Genomic DNA, 22,053 nt, shown 5'->3' with positions numbered 1-22,053 from the left:
TACCTAAGGTCGAAAATGTTTCCTTCGTTTGATAAGGTATTAATAATCCTTAATTAAGCCAAGCGCTACCTGCTAGCGGGATACTCTACGCTACCGCCATGCTCGGCAGCAAACAGCCTGCATCGTAGCGGCATTCATAGCTTCGCACCCAGGTGGCCTCAAACAGCAGCAGCCAGACGTCACCGTGCTTTTCCCAGCATTCATACTTAGGGCGCGTTCCGTAATTCACTGGCAGTACTGCTACTGCTGCTGCAAAACGGAACGGAAAACAGTACTGCCACTGTAAGCAAGGCAGTGATTTCGGAACGGTCAACAGTAGCTGCCGTGATAATTTCGCGGGAAATAATGAATCGTGCAAATGCCACTTTCAAAGTAAATTCAATATATAAGTTGTAAGCATGAAACTTCGACATTGATGTATTGCAGCCTAAAGAAATATTTTAAAATATCCATTGCAATCGAGGAGAGTCACGTAAGACCTTTAAAAATTAAAAGTACTTCAATCTCAGGTTGAAAAATGCCTTCCATTGTTAGGTTTTCAGTGCGTAAACATTATCAAGAACAATTTACAAGGCACCGATGCAGGATTTAATTAGCTGTCCCTCAATATTCATGATTGAAGAAAAGTTAAAGGCAATATACGCTTTACTACACATTATATTTCGTACTTCATGGACTAACGCAAAATAAGCGAGTATGCTGAAACTTAAGCAGACGAAAACATGGGTACAGTTGTAAGGTAGAAGAATGCCAAGGGTGACGAATTTCCAACGTACAGTTAAAATTGCGTGTGCCACTACCTAGAATACACATTAAACCGTATGGCATAGAATAAGGAAGTTGCATCTTATTGATGATAGAAATTAAGAAAGTGTATGCATACATTTCTGTAACACATGATACACATACATGCGTGGAAAACGTAATTTTAATTATAGTTTCTTGCGTTGAAGTTTTCGGGGATTACTTCTTATCTACAACTGGAGTTAACGAGACATTATTCAAGACACCATCGGTTAATCACACGAAATTATAGCAAACCAAATCTTTCATACAGGCATACAGAAATTCATTCGCGCACAACACTGGCCATTTTCACATCCAATATATATTTATGAGTGGAAGTTATTTCTCTCAGTTTACTTGAATATATTCTGAATTATGTCCATTATATTTCATTTACTTGCGTACTATACCACGTTTAGCGTACTATTTGTATTGTATGTGTTTTACAAGGCGATTGCAGTGTTCCAAAAACAGGTGAACATCGGCTTCCGTCTGCTTACTGCCGCTGCTCCTGCCCACGGCAAGAGGCTTTTCTTGAGAGTATAGCACCTTCATTCTCGGGCAATTTTTTAGGAATTGTCAGCAAGAACAATGCCAAATAGAGTCACGATTTACCGTCGTTTTGACACTTTTTCACAAAAATCATATTCCATTAGGCTTTAAAGATTACTTGGGTAATTTAAGACCTGAATTATCTTCGTCAAAAGTAAGACAACATCGTTATATTTCTATTTTCCACTGTAAATAGAATGTATCCAGAAACGATGGAATACAATTAACTTTGACTGGACCAATAATTCAAAGAGAAGACAGCAAAGCAGCCTGATTTACCATCAGCCCCCAAAAAATCATCTTTTTCGGTTGCTGAACACTTCACGAACCCTACTTTTGAAAAGCAGATATTCGAGCTTTTCAGTCACTCGAAGCAGATATTACACATGCATAAAACATTTTATTACCCTTTCCACTGATTCTTTAGTGGCTGTGAAGAGATAACTCAGGCATTTATTATAACTTGCATCTTCTCGCGCGCGCAATGACTATACGAAAACACACCGCCAAGTTAAAATTTTACCGCCAATCGTCTGCTTTACTGCCGCTACTGCTGCTCTCGGCTTGCAGTAGCCGCAGTAGAGTCCACCGTAGGGAACGTCATCAAACGACTGACGTCATCCGTTACTGCACCGTACTGCCAGTTGATTTCGGAACGGTTTGGCAGCACTGGCAGTACTGCCAGTGAATTTCGGAACGCGCCCTTAGCCGTCGCGTTTTCGCGCGCTTGAAAATTTTCACTTTTCATTTAATCGCGAAAATAGATATCGTCATCTAAAATCTAAAAGCGTGAAATACGTACTTCAGGAGTAATAATCTTTCGATTTAAGCAATTAAAAAATAATCGGAAACCACCCTATTGTCATATGTCCATGTTCGGCCAGTTTGCCATTTTGCACTCGCTCTAGTTAGTGCTCGACGTGGCCGAGGGAAAGGAATTCCCCCCCCCCTGTGCCACGAGCACCCTGTCCCCCACACCTATTGAGGCACGCGGCTTGCGAGACACTATAGAAAAATGCACACGCCTTTGGCTTAGGCCGGAATGAGCTCGAGCCTCACCTAATCCTACCAAAATTCCGGTTGACTCATTGATAGCGATATTAACTTAAAATATTAAACAAGAGTGTGCGTAAATCGCGAGATAATTCATCCATGTATGGTATTATTGAGTTTTCATGGAGGATAATGATTGTAAATACACGACGTGATGCCAAGTAAACTGATTCGTTCATCTAGAAACGGCAGAGGAGGCATCTAGTTCGATCATCCTGCCCCTTGCTCTGCCCATTCTTAACTGCGGTGTATTTTTCACACTGTTCTGCCTTCGCTCAACATCTCCACACGCTCCATAAACTCTCTACAGATTGTAGACTGCTAGTAGCCATAATACTCCCAGCCAGTAATTATTATCGGAATAACGAAGTATCTGAAAGAAAGTTTCTTCATATGTATTCCATACCCTAACTCTTTGCAGAATGATTTCTTATGGTATGGCATTTGGAGTATGCGATCGGCAACTGAGGTCGTTTGCGCCATGAAGGAAGGATAGGTAAGGAAGGGTGGAGAGAAACCCGGCGTCGGCAATAGCCTGCTCTTAACGAAAGGCGCCAAGGGGACCACGCCTTAGCGTCCCATCCGACAGACGGAGTGTTGCGCTTGAAGTGCACTTCACATAACATTCAAGCATGGATCGCACCGTCTCTGAAAATTCTCTTCCACCGCCGGGATATGAGCCCGATCCCACGAAGCCAGCACTCTAGCCACCACACCAACCCGATCTCCCAATAATTTCATATTCTAATGATTAAGAGATAATTATCCTCCATGAAATGTTTCGATTTTTTATTCTCATTAGTACCCACTAAAACTTGGCTTCCCTGGCTCAATCCTATTGCAGAATTACTATACGTTTTCGTTATTTTCCTGGCCCAATCAGCTGCCTTGTCCAAAATTTCATGTCACTGAGTGGCTGAGTCATTCATTCATTCAGTTATCTATATGTGTGGCACATTCACCGCAAATCAACTCACTTTTGACCCTTAGAGGCTCATGTTTTTACCAAAATATTTTTACGAACCCGCATTCAGCTCAAAATTAATAAAATTGTTCGATTTTTGTTCATTACAATTTCTTCTCATTTTTGGAAAGAAAGTGCCTTTTGAATCATATTATTTAAGAAATATCTGCTCCTAATCGTCAAAAATTTATAATATTTAGCTAACTTTAAGTCTTTGACTATTTTAAATACTTAAAATATGAACTAAATTGATGTAATTTCATTTGCTATTAGTGTCAAATGATAATATTTTAAGTATTTTTAATTGCCTCGTATCAACTTTTACTTCACAGTGTATGCATGTAATATACCTTACCATTGCAGAGAGAACATTAGTAGTGACTTACGGATACGTTTCTTTCTATTTAAACTTTTGTCTTTCGCCGCGTGCCGCCAAGGCTCACAAATGTATTCCAGAATATTGCAATGCATTTATATAATATCTGTCATAACCAGACCAATGAATTACATGGTGAACCAAGAGCCCTGATTATGATTGTAATTTATATTATTAGCAAATAGCTTCTATTAGACGTTTGATCGAGAGTTATAAAAAGCGTGGGAAGTCAGTTGAGTTCCCTTTCACTAAATTCATGGAATGTCATGGAAAATGAAACATATTATTGTAAAAATCATCCTAGTTAAAAGTGCTAATGGTGACATTTCCTCATCCTGTAGTGCATATGTTCGATATTTGGACGTCCCCCACTTCGATGACAGCCAATTTCATGCCTCTATTGTGGTCACTCAATCCTTGATAGTGAACATGGGTCTGGTCTCACGCAGAATAAAAATAGTGATTGTTTCTTGAGCTTAAGCGATCTTCGTGAAAGATATCGAATAGTTGGACGTATGATCAATGCCATAGCATTCAGATCTTCCTCCATAACTTTTAGAATTAATCATATCGTGATTTTACCTAATTTTGTGGAGAATAAACCTTTGGAAGCATTAAATGATATTTTTATCGCCTGAAAAGATGTAATTAGGCAGTAAAATGCATTCTAGAATAATTTGATAGGCTGTGAAAGGGGTCTCGAAAGGCTGCAAATCTGAGCTTTGTATGATATTGGGACCTTGTACATAATATTTCTAGTAATACGGATATGCCATCAAACTGAAGGCTATGAAGGAAAGGGATGGAAGCCTCGCTCACATTGCGTTGGCATCCGCTCGAGCAGTTGAAGGGTCCGCGGAGCGATTCCCAGTCGAGGTAACATTTATTCCATGCGTTTCGCCCATTATTCCGCCGCCGTTGTGCCTGACGTTTTGTTTTTCGCTCGATCCCTTTTTTCTGTTAAAATGCTCTCTCTTCTCCCTTTTCGTCTATGGAGACCAAGTGGACTCCCTTCAGGTTTTTACGGGCCCCGAAAAAGTCTTGGGCGTTTGGATGATTTTGGGGGTGGAGTGAATTTTTTCAACACCGGTGTTCGTGGATGGAGGAGTAACACCGTTCTCTTTGCCATCCATTGAAATCCCTGCATTTCTTCAATGAATTCGTTTGCCAATTGCCGCTGTGGCTCATGTAGCGAGCCTTGATCCTCCTCCGACGGAGAGACAGCCTGAGCATCTGCTCTGAGCACTTCCATTTGCCACTCACTCTGTTGCTCCAATGCCATCCGACCACTTTTCTCTCAAGGGAGCGCATCACTTCATTGGTCTTTCTTCTCGATGAATTATTCTTTTAGAAGTTTACATTTACTATCTTCCCTAGTTCAGAGTATATGCAATAGACAACTGCCAATATTCTTGTGTAACTATAATCTGAAAGTTTCTCTTCAGCGTTTTCTCAGATTTAAAATTTTATTTTTGAGATTCAGGCAAGCGTTCAGATTTTTTTTTACATCAGCTCTGAAATTTTCGAGATAATAACTTGAGTTAAAAAATGTTTGATTCTTCGCAAGAAAGGCTAAATATCATGCGTCTTCCTGACCCTGCCTCAAATTTTGCATCCCGTACTCCGCTTGATTAAAGGATGCTGCCGTTGTGGGGCAAACATTTGTCAATGTTTGCCCGTTTTCTCTATTTTATATTTGAGAAAACACGAAAGAATTGCCGAATGAAGAGAAGCTGTCGCGCACATGGGACGTCGTTTGCTCGAGTGGGAGGTGCGCACGTTGACTTGAGCAGTGGGGCAGCGAGGGGGGGGGGGGAGTTTGGGGGATAAACCCCCCACGTGCTCTTTGAGAGGGAGCGTCCCTCGTGTTGCGAGTGAAGCGGGTACGCCGCTCCACTACTCACACCTCCACCCCACGGAGCCCATCCGCTCGTGGAATGCATCTCCGGCTAGATATTGGCCCTACTCACACATATCGATCTCCATCGCAGTCGTATGAACGCCTTCGGAGATGGAAAAGAATCCGCGCTGATCCGACCAGCATTCCCAAAAGCGATGCATTAAACGTCCACAAGTGGAAGTCGGGAACCTTCTATGAAGGGCCTTCCTTCGGGCTTTTCAGCATTTGAGAATTTATGGCCCCCTAGCCTCAAAATTACCTAAATGGAGTTTATATTGATGAGCTGGTTACTTTAATGTAGCACGTGCCCCAAAGGCACTGAGTAATGACGACCAACATAAAACTAATTGGGTGTGAAAAAACGACATTCGGATGAAAGACGTGAAATAGCAGTTTTTGACCAGCGGCGTTTCATTTGTTTGGACGTAAGCATTTTGTGAGATGCCCGCCATCCGATGCATCGCTCCACCCCTTCTACTGATCCACGCTCCCCCTCCACCGCCAATGTCCCTCGTGGAAAATATCTAGCCTCTCAGGTATTGTTCTTACTTTAAAAAGGTTTAAATTGACATCAATACCATTCCAATTCAGTACGATTAATATATTTTCACAGTTCCCATGGTCGTTAGTCTATATGAACTAAATTAAAGTTTCAATGCATCCCTAATTTTGCGCTAAAAGTGGATTTTTGGCAGTTTGGACACGTTAGGTATTGTGCTATGATTGATGGACGCTTAAAATAATATTGTGCTTCAACATCATAAGTCCTCAATCCTAAGATTGGTTTGACGCAGCTCTCACCTATCTTTCTCTCTCCTATCTATCACCTATATATCTCAACTCTCTCTCTCTCTCTCTCCAATCCGCTAGCCTTTTCATAGCGACGTAATTCTTCTCTTAAACATCCTTATAACCTCTCCCTTACAGCTCATTCGGGGTCATCTCTTACCCTTCTTCCCCTCCACCTGTCCTTCTACGATTGTTTTCATCCGACCATCATGTCTCATAATGTGGCCAACTAAGTTGTCCCGTTTTCTGATCAAGATTTTTAGAAGACTTCTCTTTTCTCCCACTCGTCTTAGCACTTCCTCATAACTTACACGGTAAATCCATTTTATCTTCATCATTCTCCGGCGGCACCACATTTCGAATGCTTCCACTCTTGACCTCCCTGCTGCTGTCAACGTCAAAGCCTCGCTACCATTGAGGAAAATGCTCCAAATGTAGCATCTGATGAATTGCTGCCACTTCTATGCTTGTATTCTCAGCTGTAAGAAGATTCTTCTTTTTGTAGAAAGTCATCGTCTATGCTATTCTGCTGACTACATCCTCCATGCTCCGTCCATCGTTGGTAATTCAGCTTCCTAGGTATTAGAACTCTTTCACATCTTCAAGGCTTTGTTTTCCTAGCTTAATGGTTGTCCTAGGCTCCTATATTTCGCTGCACACATGTGCCTTTCCATATTGATCATAGTCTTCTTAAAATTCTTTCTCTGACTCGGCTATGACTGCTATATCGTCAGCAAATCGCCGCATGCTAATTCTTTCTTCGTGGATGTTGATACCAAAAGCCGCCTTCTTGATTTTGTCGATGGTTTTCTCGATTTAAAGGTTAAAAATTACGGCGAACAGCGCACACCTTGACTCACATAATTTTCTATTCTTGCTTCTGCACAGTTGGGACCACATTTTACCATAACTGCTTGGTTTTTATACGAACTGTGCACAATTCTACGATAATTGTAGAGCACTCCAACTTCTTTCAGAAATCTAAACTTTGAAATCCATTCCACGCTCTCGAAGGCCTTTCCCAAGTCGGCAATTGCTGTGAAAGCCGGTTTTGTGCTTCTTCATTCTGTTTTATATGAGCAACTTTAGAGCCAAAATTGCTTCTCTTGTGCCCTTGCTTTTCCTGAATCCGAATGGTCCTCATACAGGAATATTTCTGATCTTCGTCAAGCTGATGGTCCTGATATCTTCGAACTTACCTGCTCTCTTCTTTTTGTGAATAAGAATGGCGATGTTCTTTTCGCTGACACTACGTATATCTCCTTTTGAGTGCATATCGCAGATGGTTTTGTACGGTTGGGTTATAGTCTTCTCTCTTGTATTTCCGATAAGTTCCGCTGGAATATCGTCTTTTCCTGGATCTTTATTCTTTCACGCGTCTTTTGCTGCAGCGTCTAATTCCGATCTTCAGGAGCTGGCTCCCATGTCATCCTTTTCTACTTCACTTTCCTCCTCGATACTTTTTTAGCTGAGTTTGCTTCCGTTGTATAACTCCACCAGGTATTCTTTCATCCTCTTGGCTTTGTTTTCATTATCAATGAAAACATCTCCATACTTGCCACGTATGGTTTCACATCTGGTACTCCGTTCCTTGAAATGGTTCCTTACTGTTCTATAGGCCGCTTCCACTTTCCCTTGTGCGAGGTTATTTTGTAAGTCCTCGCATATGCTCCTCATCTACGCTTCTCTAGCTTTCCTTGCTTTGCATCAAACCTCGTTCTTTATTCTCTGGTAGCAAGCTCCCTTAGTAATCGTATCCTTGTGCTTTCTCCGTTCTTCAATAATGTCTAGGACATCATCCGTATTCTCTGTTTTTTCTTAACACATTTTCTTTTCCCTAGAACTTCTCTAGCTGCCTCCTGAAGCCCACTTTTGATAATTTTCCGGCTGTTCTCCACTGAATTTTCAGTCTGATCTAATCCTATCTTGCTCTCCACTACTTCTTCAAAGGCCTGTTGATTTTTTGGCTCCTTTAATTCCTCTAATTGCCATGCGATCTTGGCTGATTTCTTTAATTTCTTGAATTTCAGATGGCATTTCACCATCACTAGATTATGATCACTGTCGACATCTGCCCCTGGGTAGCTTTTACACTCCTTGATCTTGTTCCTAAATCTCTGCTTCAATGAAATATAGTCTAGTTGAAATCTTCTTTTGTCTCCTGGTATTTTCCATTTATGTTTTCTTCGTATGTGATTCTTAAATACAGTGCTGGCTACTACTGATCTGTGTCTCCTTGCTTTGCGAAAAATCTCTTTCCTTATTATCTTGTAACAAGTCTGTCCTTCCTCACCTTTCGCATTCCTATACTTCCTTTGTTATTCAATGAGGTCTAGGGTTTCATCCATGATCCATGGCTATTTCCTGACAAATTTTCTCCTTCCTAGAACTTTACTAGTGGCCTCGGTGTTTTTTTAGTTTTCCAGTTACTATCCTGTGATTTCTTTGTCTAATCTAATCCTGTATTTATCTTCACTTCTTCTTTTGAGACGTGTTGATTTTTATGCTTCCTTAGGCGGTCAAATTTCCAGACCAGTTCTTCACTGATTTCTTGAATATCAGATGGCTTTTCATCATCACTAAACTATGATCACTGTCGATGTGTCTCTCTGGGTAGCTTTTGCAGTCCTTTATCGGATTCCTAAACCTCTGCTTCACTAAAATATAGTCTAGTTGAAATTGTATTTTCTCTCCTGGCATTTTCCATGTATATCTTCTTTGCAAGTGATTCTTAAATATTATGTTGGCAACTACTACTTTGTGTTCTTTGCTGAGTTCCAGAAGCCTTTCTCCTCTTTCAAACCACTTTGTAGTCCATAGTTTTCTTCGCCCATTATCTGTTTGATTACGTCCGTGATATCTTCGTAGTCGTCTTGTTCCTCTTCATCCTCGTAGTCTGTCGCACGCATGAAAATATGTATCACTTCAGTATCAACTGGTTTAGTCTCAAACTTTACCCTAACTATCCTTTCATAGTACTAAAGGAAGCTTTTCGCTCGCATCCCGGCACTCTTTCTGAGACTTATCCCAACCTTAGTATTATCGCCTCGAGACCCTGCGTGTATAAACTTATTGGTTCCACTCCAAAAGTCTCCCTCATCAGGCCACTTCATTTCACTTCAAGGGCATACCCAGGATCAAAACTAGACGGGGAAGGCCGTGGTCTTTCAAGTTGTAACACATAAAGATTATGAAGACAAAATTTCAAGGAAATTATAACTTAGCTCTATTAGTTTTTAAACGTGTATCCTCGGAAAAAATATCTTTATTTTAATTACATGTTTCATAATTATATCAGTTTTCGTGGATTTAAAGAAAATTTATCAGAAAAAATTATTTTGAACTATATATACTTTTGCCTCTTGGGGGGGCAGTTGCCCCCTCCTGCCCCCCGCTGGGTACGCCCATGTTTCACTTATTCCTAGCACGTCGAGCATCGTTGCAATTCCACCTTAAGGTTTTCTATCCTATGACTATCCTCATAACTTTATCATAGTTGACCGATGTACCTTCTCACTTGTTCCCCGCCAGGAGATCCGAATGAGGGACTAGTTTACTTCCGGAATTTTTAATCTGACAGAATTCCATCATGTCTGATTATTTAAAAAAAAGTAGTAGCTCTGACTCCTCGGGATAATAATGTGGTGGTTTCCCCTTGCCTGCCACATCGCAGTACTACAGCCTTTAAAGTAAATGTTACCACGCCTGCAGTGAAGTGAGCGTCGCTGTACTGACCACTGTGGCCTCCACATTCACTCATGTGAACGAGAGCTGCTGCCCTCTTCCCTGGGTTGGTGGCTTTCAGTCGTCAAGTCACGGCATCTTCTCAGGCTTAATGTATCAATTTGATGGCCTATCTAACCCAGGGATAGGCCCATACCACCCCAAAATGACTTCCTATTTTGTCCATGACTGCTTGTTCGACAAGTAAAACGCTTATTTCGCATCCAACCTTTCCTCGAATCCAAAGTAATCATACTTTTTTCATTTCGCAAAAGATGAATTCTCTGTGCATATCGGAGGCCGCAAGGAAAGTTATAGAAAAAAAGTTGTTAAGAAAAAGCCATGGGTCGCGGATAAGTTCTAGACCTCATTGAAGAACGGAGAAAATATAGGAATGGTTTGGCACCCCGCGGCTGCCATTCCTTTGTCAGAATCCACCATTAATTTTCTATGGGGTTTAGGCCTGGTGAATGAGTCGGTCATGGTGCTCTTCTTACCATTCTAGTGGTGAAATCAGAAGTTGAGGCCATAAGATTTCCAAATAGAAATATTTCGGTATGCTTACTCATAAATTATTTAGTTGAAGAAAAAGATGATACCCAATTGGTCGTAAGAGTCATGTGACTGGATTTATTCATATCTGTACAAATATGAGGTCATATTCATTGAAAATTGTCGATAGTTTGAGTAGGAATTTTACTCAGCAGAGATTTGACAGTAATTATCCGCAAGGACACGAAAATGCAACCACTGCCACTTCCCCTGCTTATTTCCTCTCAGTGAATAGCTCTGCTTAGTAAATGTGTTAACGTGGATGGAGGCATCACTTAAATAAATTCAGTCGCTTAAAAAATTCAGTATTCACTTTTTCTTGAGTCAACTGTATAGATTGTGTTGATGTTAGGAATGCAACATCTACAAGATTTAAAAAAAAGTATGATTACTTCGGATTCTAACCCTCCCTGAACTTCACAGTAACTACTGGGCATGAGTTACGGAGCTTCCGCGAGAGAGAAACGGTGAATCCAAATGTGAATCTTGAGAGAGGAAAAACCTCGCCAAGGAGCCCGAAAGAAAAGCTTCCCGACGTGTGCGTAGACGTGAGTTTCCTCACTGCATCCGCAATGGGGGCTTGGGCCCCTGGAGTTTGACTTGCTTCGCTAGCACGGTCGCACCCGCGTCCGTCCTCGTCGGCTGTTGGTGGCGTCAAAGCAAAGGACTTCGTATGCCAACACTCCAAGTTTCCACCGACCCGGCCCCATCTATAAAACGGGACAAGTGGGTGTCATCATATTATTGAAAACGACGGTACATAAATGGACGCATAGTGAAATGAAAAACTTTTTTTTATTCCACCAATTTATTTTAAGGTATGATTAGATCCGACGCAGTGGCGGGCGTTATCATCAGTTACTGAAGGTCAGTATTTGATTCTATCAGTATCTGATACCTTCAGTATCTGATGATGAAGCCGCTCCATTGACATTGGTCACACCTAAAAATAAATCGGTGGAATAAAACAAAGTTTTTTTTCATTTCATTATTAAAATGAATTTCCACAAACTTGAGACTAACACGATAGATTAAAAAACGAAATCAAATATCGCAGCGCATGTTTGCAGAACCTCAAAGACCATTCTTTTATGAAATAATTCACGGCAGTTAAACGGTTGTTTTAGGAGCTGCTGGTTATTTTTGGAAATAGATGCAGAGCAGGGAGCGGATTCCAGAATTTGAATTTATAAATTCACAAAAATAGTGAAACATTCATGAAGCCATTTCCATGAGACCAGAAGTTGTTCAGAATGTCAAGGGTACCTGTAAGGGAGGGAGAAGTCACGCCATTGCAGTCAAGGAAAGTGGAGCCCAATGGCTAGCCTTCCGGAGGAGGGAATATCATCGCTAGCTCAAGGAACCCTCGATAGTTCTCGACGGGCACATTGTCAAGAACTTTTCCAAACTCATGAGAGCAGGGTGGTAGCCGAAATGGTTCTATTCCTAAAGCCTATTTATTTATATCATGGTTGCGCAAGCCCGTGAACAGGTCTCCACTGAACTGACGTAGTGCTCTTATGACAGATGAACAGTGTAAACATGAGCGTGAGGAAAATAGAGCCATCAAATGGTGACACTAGAATTTTACACTATTTATCATGACGACAGCCAAAAATTATCATTTTACAGCATTTAAATGTAGACATTTGCTCGCGGGGAATTGTCTCTGGCGGGGGTTGGGGGCAGTGGGAGTGATGGAGGCCGTACTTGGGCGGAGTGGAGTGGGGCAGCGTTATTGGGAGGGGAAAGGGATGCGGGAGTCAGAGACGCTTAGAGATAAGTCGGGAAAAAACTTAAATCCACCCCCAAGAACTTCTCTTACAGTTATTTATCGGGTCGGAATTTTTTCAGACCCAAAAAATCTCACTTAGAGCCCGTAGTACTTAGGACCCTTGGAGGTCAGGTTCTAGTTATTTGAAGAAACAAAATGTTAGCATATGAATGCAAAATTCACTTAGGTCATCTTGGAATTAGTAAACCATAAGTTTTTCAAATTCTGAAAAATAAGGGTCGGCCTAATGAAAAGTCTAAACCTGCATCTGGCCGTGCACGCCCAACGTAAAATCAAGTTTGCATAGTCACCTGATTTTAATTTCGTTCGGGAACGAAACTAAACCTAGGCCTCGTATTTTTGTTTCCCTCCAGGTCGAAACGAAACGTTTTTGTTTCGTTTCACTTGCCATCCCTGGGCATGGGGCACTCATATTTTGACCACAAACAGGAGAACGGTGATCGCGTGAACGGGTCATGGTACTACTAATACAAGTTAGAACCGGAGTTGTTTATCGTTTTGCATTGATTGTCGTAATTGGTTGTTTACCTAATCTTAAGTGGATTATAATTCGGATTATGGTAACCAACTGGTAGACACTGGCATTGAGGTATCACGTCTTAGTTTAGACCTAAGTTTTAGGAGTGGGAATCAATGATTCCCTGAATCATAGGTGCACTGCCGTCATCAGTCGTGGATATCGTTGCTTAGTACACTGCGCGCTAATACCTGTCTGATTAGGCCATAACATTACGATCAGAACGCAATCGATCAACTGTGGTTTTGAGCTATTGCAGCACAAACCCTGTGAGAGTAAATTGTGTTTTATTGACATAAAGTCTACTATAAAATCGCATTTCTAGGTACATAAATGGTTAATGCTGAAGGATTGGCGAATTAAAAACATTTCTGGTCCCAAAGCACAAAATCGGAAAATAAAACCTAAATATTATAGCTAAATTAAATTAGTATTCATAGTTACATTGAATTAAGCCTCCTAATTAAATAAAATTCAATTAGGTATATATCATGATTAAATTAAATAGGTTCCAGGAATGGTCTTACATAACTTAAATCGCCAATTTAATTCAGGAGATGCTATCTCACTTTTACTAATAAAAAATCAATATAAATAATATAAGTTAAAAAAGATAAATTTTAAACAAATTAAGGCGTTACTAATATCTGCGACCACAAACCTGATCATGAAAAGCAAAAAGCAAATAACATCACGTCGATTCTCATATTCTCTGTAAACGCGTTATTTTTCAGCATAATGTAATTAACGTTGCAATATCCGGATTTCTGATATGAGTAGCAACTAGAGGCAACGCAGGGAAAATTTCATTTCTACATTCTCCTACTCCCGGGTAGAGCTGAGGTTAAGACATGTATAATTTTAAGTAAATTATGTAGGTAAGTTATGTCATTAAATGTTAACAATAAAAATATCATTATTTCCTTCGCACACGACCTACGGTTCAATTCACAGTAGGTTTACTATTAGTTCCGAATCTAAATTATAAAATTACGAAAAATTTTGCGTCAGTTCCATCAGCGGTGAAATTTATTCGAGGAAAATATAACCTAACGCTCTTTTTTCTTGTGCTAATAAACAACACTCCTTGGGTATCAAGCCGTTGATATGCTCCTATCGATACAAAGAGTCTTAACTAGATGCACAACGCAGTATTCATTCGCAATACGACGAGGATGACGACGAGTCGATTTTTAAGCTCAATGCTTTAACCTCTCTGGATTCCGTCATGAAACGGGTCGAAACTATTCCCTCTTTTCCCCCTCCACTCAACTACTGGGATCAAAACTTAACTTTGAGCAGCGATTAATTTAGTTTCGTTCCAAGGAGTAAGTTTTTCCCCGGGTCGAAACTAAACTCCTTGGTGATTTTAATTTCGTGCGGGAACGAAACTATTTTTTAAATTTAAGTATACCGGGACTAGCCACGGTGATAACTTTTACGGAGTCACCCGCAATGCACATATCGTGTGAAAAATCCACAGAGGAAAAATCATTCGCCTTGTCCGGGATTCGAACCCGGATCCCTCGATTTCCGGCCGAGTGCTTTTGCCAGTTAAGCTACTGAGGCGTCATTAACCGGGCTATACGAGCCCGGGCTCCTGGTTCGAATCCCGGTCAAGGCGAATGATTTTTCCTCTGTGGATTTTTCCCTCGGAACGAAACTAAACCTAGGCCTCGTATTTTCGTTTCCCTGCGGGTCGAAGCGAAACATTTTCTATCTATCTAGCTTCCTATTTGATTTATAGCGTGCGTCTCTCTCTCTCTCTCTATCTCTATTCCGCGGCACAATCATTCCTTCAACGTGTCCCTCCATTGCGTTGCAAATTGAAGTGATTACCGTGTCTAATGAGCTCCTTCCTTCGCGCATGACACTGTCCTTCCCTTTCTTATCCTCTTCACTACCTCCACCCTTCTCACATAATAATCATTTGCTCTCCGCCTTACAAGTTCTGAAACTCTTGACTATGCCGGTGCAAAATTATGAACTAAATTTTCCGATGAATACAGCGTCTAAAAATGACCCATTACGTGGTAAATTATGGCTTGAGGTATAACTTTTCCCATCATTGATTGATAAGCGTGGCTGGAATGATGCCTAATCGGTCTTATGCATGGTCGCATTAGCATTAGCGTTTCAGGTTGACAAAATTTTGTGCTGGGAAGAATGTTTTAATTCATTCTGCATAAAATGTGCACCGAAGTCAGTAGTAAAAATTAATTAAAATACTTAAGAAGTGCAACTAAACTTAATAGCGTGTTTAACTACTAATCCTCCGCTTGCTTGTTGCGCTGTTTTGACACCTCAAAAATTAATGGTCATATTTCAGAATTAGTTGACTTGTAATACTTTATTTTTGTACCTTTCGAAGTGCTACAGTCAAAATCTCCAGTTTGAGTTCAATACTTATTTCAATAGCGTGAATATTAATTTTTGTTTTCCAATAGCGAGCGCGTATACTTGGCCATTGAAACGAATGCATTGATTTATAAAACCATATTTTTCAAAATGATCTTGCATTTTAGCATGAGCTTTATGATTGTAGAATCTCCATTTTATTGTCTATGATAATAATTACTTACTTAAATGGTAACACATGTTTGGGCTAGACCACCATTTTTTGTCATTGACGATCGCGATGGCATTTGAAAAATAAGGAGACGCGTGCCTATTTCCATTTCTAATCCATTGCCCACATCTCGACCAATTGGTGACGAAATATTGACGCGGCTTTCGCTAACCCTTACCCTTTTTCTGGAAAGTTGATGACGTACATAATTCATTGTGTCCGGCGATATCTGGTGGAAATGTTTCATATCCATGAGAATAAAATAAAATGGTAGCCTTCCACACAATTTTATTTACTAAAGTACCGACCCGGTTTCGACACGTAGTGTCATTATCAAGGTAATGACACTATAATGTGTCATTACCTCACCTTACCATTATCAAGGTAATGACACTATAATGTGTCATTACCTTGATAATGTGTAGGCAATACCTTGATAATGACACTACGTGTGGAAACCGGGTCGGTACTTAAGTAAATAAAATTGTGTGGAAGGTTACCATTTTATTTTTTTCTCTTGGAGTTGATGACGTCGCTGACTGCAGCCGTACGGCCCACCGCTGCCCGCTTATCCTCGGCCTCGCACGTCCCTCTACCACCATTCGTTGTCATTAACATCCTAAAGAACAATTTTTTCGTAATCTCCCCAATTATCGTTGTCAATCGTGATTGCGGGTGTCAGTGCCCATTGTAGCTCTCAACGTTTCATCTTACAATTAGTAGTCGGAGAATGGCCTTGTCCATGAAATCGTTTTCAATTCATTTCTCTCACTACTAATGTTTGTTAAGTACTCGTAATGTATCGGGAAAATGGCTCTGCCTTAAAATAGCGATGGCTTCATTAGGGATTGGTTATCAGCGTATATGACTTTTGCTGTAAATACTGCGAAAGGAGTGTTATTATAAAATTATTTTACTTGGGATGTCCAGACACCCAATGGTGTGCCTGCGTCTGAGTTCGAGTCGTCTTTTCCTTGCCTCTCTTGTTTTTACAGATGACCGAGTCAATCGCGACACCATAAGGTTGATATATTGTTTTCTCTCTGATCACACAGCCGAGTAAGAACTGTTTCATAATTTCCTCAATTGAACTGCAGAATTTTTTCTCGGGGCATACAATATTGAAAGAAATTGTGGAAATAAAAATATCTCACTTCGTAAGGGTTACTGCCTATATTTTATGGGCCCGACCCGACCTTAATTGGATCATCTTAAACTGAAGGTGTAGCTATGTTACCAAGTCCGGGTCGTGTTCATAAGCCATAAATATTGAACCTTACGAATTTTAAAAATTTTGTTTTCTATAATGGAGTTGTTGGTGGTATTTGGAGTCATATTTTTTTCTCGTTGAAGGGTTGCGAGTGTGGAGCGGCGCGGCGAGTGCGGGGGCCGCAGCAGCAAGTGTGCGCGCGCGTGGATCGGACCAATTGACGTTTGCTGTCTGTGACCTATATCCCACCCCACCTCACCTGTCCCGCCATCATCTTTGATTCACTTAAATGCTGACGAGGGTCTGCTCTGTATCCATGAAAGTTTCAAGATGATAGCTCGGAACGAGTATATGTATATACGTTTAAAACGAGTAATACGTCATGGGGAAAAAACGAGAGATGAGTGATAATGGGGAAGGGTATGTCTTCGTCATGGTCTCGCTACGTTCACTGAAAGCATGAAGACCAAAAAATAGCGGCACAGATTGGTCTTTCAAATTTTCATTAAACAGCATTTAATGATGCATTTCTAAAATAAAAGCCTCGACATTTTATTTAAGAACGCCGTTTACGCTTTGGTAAGAAAAAAACTCGAAACATACCATTTTAAATGTCAACTGAAGAGATTCTTTGCTGAAGTAAATACTGCAGTACAGTATTACAGTACTGCTGTCTTACAAAGATAACGGATCGATATTTGTTATTGCTGTTCGATTTCATTCTAATATTAGTCGAAACTGTAGGAAATTTGTTAGAATACCAGAAAATAAGAGTTTTCTCGTATTCCTCGTTCTATTTCGCCTTATTCACCTACATACAATGTAACGAGCTTTGTATCGCAATGACTAGACAAGTTCATCAGTAGCAACTCATTTCGGGCGGCATGAATGGGTCCATGTTTCGGCTCTTGAGTCGGCCACCCTCCTCTGCGAATATTGACGTCGAATTGCCGGAATGGTGTTTCCTTCCAAGATTGCCATGTGATTGAATGTTGTAGGCGACGTGTGAGTGAATTTTGCTGGTGCTCCCGTTGTGTACGTTAAGTGTCTTAGGAGGGTTTCATAGTGCCCCTTCACAAGATGCCTGCGTCACGGTTGACATTCTCCTTTTCTAAGATTAACTGAATGTGCCTTTTGACTAGGCGGTCCGAAAATTCCGAAAAGTAGTGTGTAGGTATATAAGAAGTCCAGAATTGGTCATCAAACATTATGTGGGGGCGGTGTCCGAGTCAGCCTGGTGTTTCAGGGTTTTCCGAAACGGATCGGGAGTCTTGACTTGGATTCTACTTCACTTACTATCGGAAAGACATTAGCGACTCAAGGAAGGCTTTCCGATAGGATGGACAGCGATCGGCCGAGAGGTATCGAAAAGTCATTCCGGTTGCGTAGGGTGATCTGTTATGATGGTGTTTTTATTAATTATTTGGCTCTAATAAAATAATACTACCTTATTTCATGAGTGCTCATACATGTGGATGTTCTGCTAGAGTAATATGCTCTTTGCTGAGGGCTCAAGCCATCAGCAAAGAGCCCTCCCACAATGGGACCCACCCCTTACTCCCCTTTCTTCCCCTCCCCCTCTTCCCCAACCCATGGTACATGACCACATCCCTCCAAATGAATCCTCCCACTCCCCTTTCTTCCCCCACGTCACGTCCTCATGTGATTTGTAGTGTTGTGGCATTGCTGTCTTTGAAATACTCACTTTATACATTAAAATTGTGGTTTAAAATGAATCTATACTTAAACATATAAATTTTTTACAAAGTAAATACTTGTAACTGTATAACTGTATAACTGTAAGTGCATTTAATTCTCGTGTAAATTAGACAATATATGCGCAGACTGTATCACTGTCGGCGCAAGTTTGTTTACATGATGACTGCCAAATTCCAGGTACTCCAACCATGTTTCTTGTTTTTGATTGACAAGAGTTTCGACCTTCAACCTTTCAACCCTCGACCTGAAGACGAAAGCAGGATGGCTTTTTACACTGTCGTCAATCAAGAACGAGAAACACGGCTGGAGAACCCGGAATTAGGCAGTCATCGTGAACTTACGGAAAACTTACGGCCGCGGAAACTTACGCATGCGCACACTGTATCACTGTCAGCGCAAGTTTGTTTACATGTTATTTGGACGATTAATTTAGCAAAGAGATGGTGAAACAAGTTGGAATGCATGGCGTGTTGACTTGCAAATATTAGCGTAATGTATTGGAAACGGGTCCATGGATTTGGAAGTATAACAATTTGTCTAGTTTGAGATGATTGTGTGCGTGACTAGGCTTCGTAGTAATATCGAAATTAGACGTGGTTATGTACTAAATTCGGTTGATTCTATTGTGTGCATCCTAAATATTCCTTTTAATATGAAATATCACTTGAAGTATTGCGGGACTAGCTACGGCGATAACTATACGGAGTAACCCGCACACCATCTAAATGGATAAAAAACTCGACCGGAAACCGGGAGACTCGGGTTCGAATCCCGGTCTGAGCGAAAGATTTTTTTCTCCTTGGAATTTCGCAAAATGAAACACTTGTATGCAGTGATATATCTTTTGCGATTTCAGTGGTTAGGTTCACTTAGCATTGCACAATTTATTCTCGATTTCACTATTTCACTTAAAATGGATGCCATGTTCTAACGTTATTTGTTGTTGTTATGTGGGCAGCTGCCCATAATTGCTCTAATAATCTACATTATCTATTTACTTATGTAATCTCTTTCGTAATCAGCGTAATAAATGAATGAATGTGCGTAGATTACCTTGATCTACGTTCACTCTTTATTCTTTACGGGTCAAAAATGTTTCTAAATTTTGTAGTAATACGAAACAAATAGAATGGACTCCAATGGAAATTCAATCACTATAAAAATTATGACCAATGAAAATTCTGTCGCAATATTTAGCCTTTGTCACAGAGTTTGATGTAAAAACCTTTTCTATTATATGATATGAAACAACAGGCACTTAGGTCAGAGTTATTCGACGGAGGCTCAATGTTGAATTATGTACGTAGGTGTTTCAAAGTACATGTTTCCTAAATTCTGTTGAGGCAAGTGAATTTTATATAAAAGGGTGTAAAAATAGTAAGTGTTCCATTTTGGCAATAAAATGGTGTTATAAAAATAACCAAGTACGTATAGATATAAATCAAACCATATTATTTTCAGTTGTTTTAACCTGCGTAAGTCGTCATTGATAATAATCGCCACCATTCAACCTAATTAAACGCTGTATTTTCATCCATCGTTTAAAGTATACCGGGACTAGCCACGGTGATAACTAATACGGGAGTCACCCGCAATGCACAATCGTGCGGGTTGCGGGTGACTCCCGTATAAGTTATCACCGTGGCTAGACCCGGTATACTTGAAACTAGTCAAGAGCGAACTACGTGTTCTACGTCCGGCCCTGCTCTCCGGCTGTGGCGCTGTACGCCCGATTGGGACTGCTTGTGGCGGCATATGCTCAATAGTCCAGCAACACCGTGTCCGGCAGTCACCAAAAATATCCACTTTTTAATTTTTATTCCACTTTAATTTTTATGATACATGGCCTTAACAATCAACTGTACTCTCACTAGAATGAACGAACAAAATCGTTTAAAATTAACCCTCATCCCGTCATTTACTCAAAACGACAGGAACATTTAAAAAAACTACAAACGGACAATTATAAATTAATGTTACCCCGCAATAACGTCATTTATGAGACAATGTATCAATAAGCACTTATGCATGCCCTCATATACCTTTCGATTCCTTTGTTAAGTGTCAAATCTGGCGGGAGGTTGTTTTCACTGCTCACTCATCTCTTGAAAATTGTGAAGTTTTATCGTTACCCGTTTAGGATGACTATTGACGTCATACCAAAAGAGGAATGCTCTCCGATAGCAAGTGTGAAACGTACGGAAGACGAGCGTCGGATAGGTTCCCGATCGACTCGGATTGAATCCGTTTCCTATGCCACCAATCCGATGAGACTCGTAAACACCCCATGTTCTACCCAATGCATAACTTTTCGATGCTATTCTTCGAACATTCTATTGCAAGATTTGGGAATAAATGAATTGCTCATCACCGCGCTGCGGAAACAAAACAAGGGGCAAAGTGCGCAACAGCTTGAACGAGAAGCGGCTGCCCCTACTCCCAAGTTTAGAATGATCGTATTCTTTTCCATCACTTCTTGCGGCCAAAAATTGGGCGGAGTTGGAGGGAGATGGGTTGGGCCATACTTACAGGGGTGGGTGGGCGTGAAGGGGTAGTCGAGGCCGTGCAGGCGCGTGCTCGCCGAAGAATGCAGCGAAGGTGGACAGTGGTAGCAGAACATGTCGACCGCCTCGCCACCTGCAACGGAAAGAGATCGGATATAGTCGGACCCCCACACTGGAAAAATGGTCAGTAGTGATCGGGAGTGTGGTGGCCCAGTGGGTGCACTGTTGGCTGGCTTAAAGGCTAAGGGTTCTTGGTTCAAATCCTGGGTGAAACCCCAAACAATATCCTCTCTGGTGGCCAAGGGAAAGCCCTTACACTTGGTGTGTGTAATACGTGTGGCCTTTGGGCGAATTCTTCTATCCATAGCTTCCGCCGGGCACAATGGTGTCACTGAGTGATTGGCAATTGGCATTCACTTATGTATCCACAGTTTTCGCTACATTTAAGTGATAAAATGTAATGCATTCGGACCACATTGCAAATTTTAGGCATATAATTTGCTTTACAAAGACAATGTTAGGTTTAGGCAAAATAAATCGCTAAATACTTGTTGAAAATACTTTCTTGATGCGCCAGCGTTGGTATGTAGTTGTAGCTCTGTACATATGCATGGTTTTTTTATGTCATCAGCCGAAAAATTCAAGTAAGCCGGCCAAAATATGTCATCGCAGGATGATAATTAATGCTGGAATACATTTCTATTTGCATCAAGGAATAATTTTTGCCAAGCCAAAAGAAAACCTTAAGGAATACTCAAGTCTCTACTTATGGATATTTTTTAAAGGGGTGGTTTTTTAGAGCGGAATTTAATGCATCCGTAGCAGTAGGATTTTTCTCTGTAACTTCTCCTCTAATATTTCAAATCATACTCATTCCTTTTTCAATAAGGAATATGGTTTTGTTAGTTCGATGAAGTACATTGTCCAGGGAATATTGCGCCATCAAGCTAAACCAATTGAAATTTCCTAACCCACACTTCATGGAGAAGGTATTTATTTTCCAAAAATCAAGTGTACTTCGTGTCCTCTCATTGATCATGCACT

General features: G+C 40.8%; 1 protein-coding gene across 1 annotated transcript in view; it reads right to left on the bottom strand.

Moving 5' to 3' along the window:
• Positions 1-22,053, bottom strand: part of LOC124171212 (diencephalon/mesencephalon homeobox protein 1-like) — a 177,008-nt gene that overhangs the window by 117,122 nt on the left and 37,833 nt on the right. Inside the window, exon 2 of the mRNA XM_046550353.1 lies at positions 21,035-21,142. Within this exon, the coding sequence (XP_046406309.1) occupies positions 21,035-21,125 (91 nt within the window). The 5' untranslated portion in view covers positions 21,126-21,142. The remainder of the gene's footprint in view (positions 1-21,034; positions 21,143-22,053) is intronic.

Source organism: Ischnura elegans, chromosome X (assembly GCF_921293095.1).
Source record: "Ischnura elegans chromosome X, ioIscEleg1.1, whole genome shotgun sequence".
Taxonomy (NCBI): Eukaryota; Metazoa; Arthropoda; class Insecta; order Odonata; family Coenagrionidae; genus Ischnura; species Ischnura elegans.
Note: the sequence above shows the minus strand (reverse complement) of the source record. Positions and strands in the feature narration are given on the sequence as shown.